This window comes from Brassica rapa, unplaced genomic scaffold, assembly GCF_000309985.2.
Source record: "Brassica rapa cultivar Chiifu-401-42 unplaced genomic scaffold, CAAS_Brap_v3.01 Scaffold0670, whole genome shotgun sequence".
In the NCBI taxonomy this organism is placed as follows: Eukaryota; Viridiplantae; Streptophyta; class Magnoliopsida; order Brassicales; family Brassicaceae; genus Brassica; species Brassica rapa.
Genome location: NW_022610610.1, coordinates 49,335 through 57,135, shown reverse-complemented (window position 1 = coordinate 57,135; position 7,801 = coordinate 49,335). Strand labels below are relative to the sequence as shown.

Genomic DNA, 7,801 nt, shown 5'->3' with positions numbered 1-7,801 from the left:
GGAAAGGGTCAGCATACTGAGTCCAGGACCAACGTGCTGATATGTGTACTGATGGACAGCCACAAACGTCCTGTGTGTACTGACGGACACACATATACACACACGGACAGCCACGGACGTCCTGTGTGTGCTGACGGACACACACGGACGTCCTGTCTGTGCTGACAGACACCCACAGACGTCCTGTGTGTACTGAACAGACAGCCCACTTGGGCCAAAATCACCCGAACAGTCCACGGGAAGGGCCAGCGTGCTGAGTCCAAGGATCAGCGTGCTGATAGGTGTACTGATGGACAGCCACGGACGTCCTGTGTGTGCTGAAGGACACACACGGACAGCCACGGATGTTCTGTGTGTGCTGACGGACAGCCACAGACGTCTTGTGTGTGCTGGCGGACACCCACGGACGTCCAGTGTGTACTGAACAGACAGCCCAAGTGGGCCAAAATCACCCAAACAGTCTGTCATGTCCCCGGTTTGAGATAGGGTCGTTGGGACGAGCCATGGTGCGGGAAGACGCACCAGTCAGGTCATTAGACCAGTAGACAAGCGTATCATGGCTCAGACATTGGGTTAAGGGCATCAAAGTGTTGAGACTTAACCAGGGTGAAGAAATAATTTGTTTAATAGAGCTGGACGAGTGATGTGGAAGCTGGACGGGACAGCGGCCGAGCTTGGGCAGCTCAGGGAAGCTCAATGGGAGCTCAGTCAGTACGCATCAGCTCGTGGAGCTAGAAGGACTAGCTCACTCAGCTGGGACCAGCTAGCAGTCAGCTCAACTCAGCTGGGCCGAGTGTTCAGGTCCGGGATGGTTGGGGAGGTTACAAGGATGGTTATGGTGGTTTGGTTAGATGGTTCGGCCACGGTATGACGGTCAGTTAAAGGGCTTGGCCTTGGCTTCAGGATAGAGAACGGACAGGGACAGGAGCAGTTGGAGGCAGTTAAGGACCGGTTGGGGGCAGTTATTGCTGAACGGTTGCAAGGGAGAGAGAGACACCTGTTCGGTTACAACTCCCACCCCTTCGGCCCCATGGCAGTTCCGACTCCCTCTCTCTATAAATTCAGAGCCCTGGATCCAGAATTTGACACATAATTCTTGAGGGAAACCTCTGCCAAAATCGTCAGAGACAAACCCCAAAAAGAGAAGAGAGAACCAGCGATCCAAGGAGAGAACCGGCGAGAGGCTTGGCTGTTCCAGGAGAAACCGGATCATGGGAAGCAAGGCCTGAGGAGGTGGATACCAGACAGATAGACAGAGAGATTGGGCTTGTGACCGGTTTGCTATGTGCCTACATCAACTCTCTCTATCTCTTTAGATTTGCTTGTCCTATCAGATTATTGTGTTCGTTTGTTCTGTTCATACAGGGAATACTGAACCAAGGCCCTGGCCGGTTCAGTATTCAAGTCCTTGGCCTTTGGCCGGACTGTTCATGGTCGGATTTGGATGTTCTAGTGTGTTTCGTTTGAAACTGTTTATGGGAATCTCTCAGTTGGGATTTATCAGGGATTATCATGAATTTTAATTAGTTTTTGGGAATTTATTTGAGTATGTTGGTTTGGACAGGTTATAGATTCTAAGTAGCCGAACCATGCTTATCTAGACTAGATGTTAGGATATCGGCCTTATGAATGTGCATTGTGTCTTGTGTGGTTTCAGGATCGGACAAGGACCGTGGTAAGGAAAAGGCACCGTGAAGACTCAGGCCATGGGAAGATGTATGGTGAATAGGTCATTGTAGATAGATGTGGAATACTGATAGCCTATTGTGCAACTTGTGAACTTATGTTAGACTAAGTGTGTAAAACTTATTAGGACGAATCTAAGAATGATGTATGAATCTCACTTTATATTTATACAATTGATTTGCCCCTTATGTTTCCTTGTTTAGATCCATTGTATTGAACCTCAGTTGAATTGAATTGAATTTAGAAAGATAAGAATTAAAACTTGGTTCACTCGGACATAGATTGAAAGGTTAAGGCCGCATATCAGTTTGGGCTAAGAGCCAGGATCGGGTCTTACACAGTCCACGGGAAGGGCCAGCGTGCTGAGTCCAAGGACCAACGTGCTGATATGTGTACTGATGGACATCCATGGACGTCCTGTGTGTGCTGACGGACACACACAGACACACACAGACAGCCACAGACGTCCTGTGTGTGCTGACGGACACACACGGACGTTCTGTGTGTGCTGACGGACACCCACGGACGTCCTGTGTGTGCTGACGGACACCCACGGACGTCCTGTGTGTACTGATGGACAGCCACGGACGTCCTGTGTGTGCTGACTGACACAGACGGACACACACGAACACACACGGACACACACGGACAACCATGGACGTCCTGTGTGTGCTGGTGGACAGCCACGGACATCCTGTGTGTAATTAACAGACAGCCCACGTGGGCCAAAATCACCCGAACAGTCCACGGGAAGGGCCAGCGTGCTGAGTCCAAGAACCAGCGTGCTGATATGTGTACTGATGGACAGCAACGGACGTCATGTGTGTGCTGATGGACACACACGGACAGCCACAGACGTCCGGTGTGTGCTTGTGGATACCCAAAGACATCCTGTGTGTACTGAACAGACAGCCCACGTGGGCTAAAATCACCCGAACAGTCTACGGGAAGGGCCAGCGTGCTGAGTCCAACGACCAACGTGCTGATATGTGTACTGATGGACAGCCACAGACGTCCTGTGTGTGCTGACGGACACGCACGGAGACACACGGACACACACGGACAGTCATAGACGTCTTGTGTGCGCTGGCGGACAGCCACGGACGTCCTGTGTGTAATGAACAGACAGCCCACGTGGGCCAAAATCACCCGAACAGTCCACGGGAAGGGTCAGCGTGCTGACTCCAAGGACCAACGTGCTGATTTGTGTACTGATCGACAACAACGGACGTCCTGTGTGTGCTTACGGGCACACACAGACACAAACGGACAGCCACGGACGTCCTGTGTGTGCTGATGGACACACACAGACGTCATGTGTGTTCTGATGGACACCCACGGACGTCCTATGTGTACTGAACGGACAGCCCACGTGGGTCAATATCACCCGAATAGTCCACCGAAAGGGCCAGCGTGCTGAGTCCAAGGACCAGCGTGCTGATATGTGTTCCGATGGACAGCCACGGACATCCTGTGTGTGCTGACGGACACACACGGACACACACGGACACACATGGACAGCCACGAACGTTTTGTGTGTGCTGACGGACAGCCACGGACGTCTTATGTGTACTGGCGGACACCCACAGACATCCTGTGTGTACTGAACAGACAGCCCATGTGGGCCAAAATAACCCGAACAGTCCACGGGAAGGGTCAGCGTGCTGAGTCCAAGGACCAACATGCTGATATGTCTACTGATGGACAGCCACAAACGTCCTGTGTGTGCTGACGGATACACACGGACACACACGGACAGTCACGGACGTCCTGTGTGTGCTGACAGACACACACGGACGTCCTGTGTGTGCTGACGGACACCCACGGACATTCCGTGTGTACTGAACAGACAGCCCACATGGGCCAAAATCACCCTAACGGTCCACAGGAAGGGTCAGCATACTGAGTCCAGGACCAATGTGCTGATATGTGTACTGATGGACAGCCACAGACGTCTTGTGTGTGCTGACGGACACACACATACACACACGGACATCCACGGACGTCCTGTGTGTGTTGACGGATACACACGGACCTCCTGTGTGTGCTGACGGACACCCACAGACGTCCTGTGTGTACTGAACAGACAGCCCACGTGGGCCAAAATCACCCGAACAGTCCACGGGAACGGCCAGCGTGCTGAGTCCAAGGACCAGCGTGCTGATATGTGTACTGATGGACAGCCACAGACGTCCTGTGTGTGCTGACGGACACACACGGACAGCCAATGATGTTTTGTGTGTGCTGACGGACAGCCACAGACGTCATGTGTGTGCTGGCGGACACCCACGGATGTCCTGTGTGTACTGAACAGACACCCCAAGTGGGCCAAAATCACCCAAACAATCTGTCATGTCCCCGGTCCGAGATAGGATCGTTGGGATGAGCCATGGTGCGGGGAGACGCACCAATCAGGTCATTAGACCAGTAGAGAAGTGTATCATGGCTCAGACATAGGGTTAAGGGCATCAAAGTGTTGAGACTTAACCAGGGTGAAGAAATAATTGGTTTAATAGAGCTGGACGAGTGATGTGGGAGCTGGACGGTACAGCGGCCGAGCTTGGGCAGCTCAGGGAAGCTCAATGGGAGCCCAGTTAGTATGCATCAGCTCGTGGAGCTAGAAGGACTAGCTCACTCAGCTGAGACCAGCTAGCAGTCAGCTCAACTCAACTGGGCCGAGTGTTCAGGTCTGGGACGGTTGGGGCGGTTACAAGGACGGTTATGGTGGTTTGGTTAGATGGTGCGGCCACGGTATGGACGGTCAGTTAAAGGGCTTAGCCTTGGCTTCAGGATAGCGAACCGACAGGGACAGGAGCAGTTGGAGGCAGTTAAGGACCGGTTGGGGGCAGTTATTGCCGAACGGTTGCAAGGGAGAGAGATACACCTTTTCAGTTACAACTCCCACCCCTTCGGCCCCATGGCAGTTCTGACTCCCTCTCTCAATAAATGCAGAGCCCTGGATCCAGAATTTGACACATAATTCTTGAGGGGAACCTCTGCCAAAATCGTGAGAGACAAACCCCAAAAAGAGAAGAGAGAACCAGCGATCCAAGGAGAGAACCGTTGAGAGGCTTGGCTGTTCCAGGAGAAACCGGATCGTGGGAAGCAAGGCCTGAGGAGATGGATACCAGACAGAGAGACAGAGAGAAGGACAAAGAGAAGGAGATGGCGCCTGGGGAGAGAACGCCTAAGGTCAGTGGTGTGGACGGCAAGCGATCGGCCCTAGCCGGCTGATGATCTGATTGGGCTTGTGGCCGGTTTGATATGTGCCTACATCAACTCTCTCTATCTCTTTAGATTTGCTTGTCCTATCAGATTATTGTGTTCGTTTGTTCTGTTCATACAGGGAACACTGAACCAAGGCCCTGTATTCAAGTCCTTGGCCTTTGGCCGGACTGTTCATGGTCGGATTTGGATGTTCTAGTGTGTTTCGTTGGAAACTGTTTATGGGAATCTCTCAGTTGGGATTTATCAGGGATTATCATGAATTTTAATTAGTTTTTGGGAATTTATTTGAGTATGTTGGTTTGGACAGGTTATAGATTCTAAGTAGCCGAACCATGCTTATCTAGACTAGATGTTAGGATATCGGCCTTATGAATGTGCATTGTGTCTTGTGTGGTTTCAGGATCGGACATGGACCGTGGTAAGGCAAAGGCACCGTGAAGACTCAGGCCATGGGAAGATGTGTGGTGAATGGGTCATTGTAGATAGATGTGAAATACTGATAGCCTATTGTGCAACTTGTGAATTTATGTTAGACTAAGTGTGTATAACTTATTAGGACGAACCTAAGAATGATGTATGAATCTCAGTTTATATTTATACAATTGATTTGCCCCTTTTGTTTCCTTGTTTAGATTTATTGTATTGAACCTCAGTTGAATTGAATTGAATTTAGAAAGATAAGACTTAAAACTTGGTTCACTCGGACTTAGATTGAAAGGTTAAGGCTGCAGATCAGTTTGGGCTTAAGAGCCGGGATCGGGTCTTACAAGTTGGTATCAGAGCATGCTTGATTCTAGGATTGGTTTGGGTTATGTGTTCACCACACGTCTGGCTGCTGGGTCTCACGGGTTGTTTGTGTTTGTTTGGTTTGATGTTGCTTTGCTTAGTTCTAATCATGAGATGAGGGTTATACATTTGGACTAACACTAAGTGTTTTTGCCTAAGGGAACTAAGCGGACTAAGTCCCAGAAGGGCAAGGAAGCGGCTGGTGGCTCTGGACCGGTCATAGGAGATGGGGCCAACCCCACTCAAGTGTTACCAACCCAGACGGGGCTGGTTAATGAGGAGATCGGGGAACCCTCAGCGACGTTCCTGCCTACTGAGGTTCAGGTTGATAACCTGGACGAGCAACAAGAAGAGGGACGGGAGGAGGATGGTGATTCCTCCCATGCAGGAGACAAGACCGGACCTGGAGATGGGGCGGAGGAGTTGGCCGAGCCATCTATGCGCGAGGAGATGGATGTGGTTAAGGCCATGGGCACTCAGATATTAGCTTTCACGCAGGCATTTACCTCTTTTGTGAACTCATCGGTTGGCCAGATGACCCCAGCTCAGTCCATGGTTCAGGAAACTCAGAGAGCAGCTAGGACAGCTGGGACATCAGCTGGTGTAGCTCGTGCAGCTGTACAAGTAGCTCGAACAGCTGCCAGGACAGCCGAGGACCGAGCTACGGTCGAAGCTGAGGTAATGGAGATCACTCCAGCAGCTTGTCCAGTTAGGAGAGTGGATTACTTGAGCCTTCTAGCTCACATCTCCAAGCTGGGTACGAAGCAGTTTGCTGGTAGTTCTGATCCCATTGAGGCAGAAGAGTGGAGGAGCAGATTGGCTCGGAATTTCAGCTCAACTCGTTGCCCAGAGGAGTACAAGAAGGACATTGTGGTTCACTTCCGGGAAGGTGACGCACATAACTGGTGGTTAGCGCTGGACAAACGCACCAATGGGACAATTGAGCGGTTCTCAGACTTTGAGGTGGAGTTCAACCACAAATACTTCCCGGCTGAAGCTTGGGACCGTCTGGAGTCTCAGTTCCTAGACTTGACTCAAGGACGCATGACAGTACGTGAGTACGAAGAGAAGTTCAACCGGCTCAGACGATATGTGGGCAAGGAGTTGGAGAAGAGACGGTACAGATACGTAGGTTTGTTCGAGGCCTAAGGGTTGAACATCGAACCTATTGCTCCGTTGGTCACTTCCAGACAGTGTCTGAACTGGTGTAACGCATGGCTATGGTGGAGACTAACTTGGTCGAAGAGGCCAAGCTGAAGTCTAGGGGCCACACGGCTTCTAGTGGATCCGGAAGCGACCGGAAGAGAAAGAGGGACACGGCCGAAGGGGCAAGGCCTCAAGTGATAGGCCGGAGTGTCCTTCATGCGGAAGGCATTATGGTGGAGAGTGTTGGAAGGCAATGGGGGCTTGCACCCGTTGTGGCAAGATGGGTCACTTTGCTCGAGACTGTCCTGGACGGTCAGAGAACCGTGGACAGGGCTTGGGGAGTGACCCCAGAAGCTGTCATTACTGCAGCAATACGGGACACCTACGCTGGGAATGTCCCAAGATGCAAGCTGAGGCTACAGGACGTTGGGCAGCCAGCAAGCCAAGCCAGACCTGAGGTCAGACCTCAGCACCGCGTGTGTATGAACTGACCAAGGACGCAGCAGAGGTTGGACCGTTCCTAGCGATCACTGGTAACATTCTAAATCCATTCTTTTTCAATTCAGTAGATTGGCATGGTACGGAACTTAGAATGGATTAGATGATTAGAAAAGGGGGGTCTTATGTAGGGACCCTATGTATTGGTGGTGTGGAAACACACGTACTGTTTGATACCGGAGCTACACACAGCTTTGTGAGCCCAGATATGATCGGAAAAGGGTTGTTCCAGATGGGAACGGAGGATGATCCTTGCATAGTGAATGCGGCCGGTGGGCAAGTAATGCATTCATTAGGGCGAGTAAAGGATATCCCAATAGTGATCCAGGATAGAGTTATGCCTGTGGATCTGGTTGTGGTCTGCCTTAAGAATCATGAGGTGATATTAGGCATGGACTGGCTTGGAATGAACCGGGCCACTCTGGACTGTCACAGAGGAAGGGTGCAGTTTGAGAGT

At 51.2% G+C, this 7,801-nt stretch overlaps 1 protein-coding gene across 1 annotated transcript; it reads left to right on the top strand.

Annotated features, from left to right (window-relative positions):
* The first annotated feature begins 551 nt into the window (after positions 1–551).
* On the top strand, positions 552–7,533 carry LOC117130715. The gene is made up of 2 exons (XM_033283429.1): positions 552–1,975; positions 5,633–7,533. Exon 2 carries the CDS (start codon positions 6,139–6,141, stop codon positions 6,847–6,849), a length of 711 nt encoding a protein of 236 aa, XP_033139320.1. The 5' UTR covers positions 552–1,975; positions 5,633–6,138; the 3' UTR covers positions 6,850–7,533.
* The last annotated feature ends 268 nt before the right edge of the window (positions 7,534–7,801 follow it).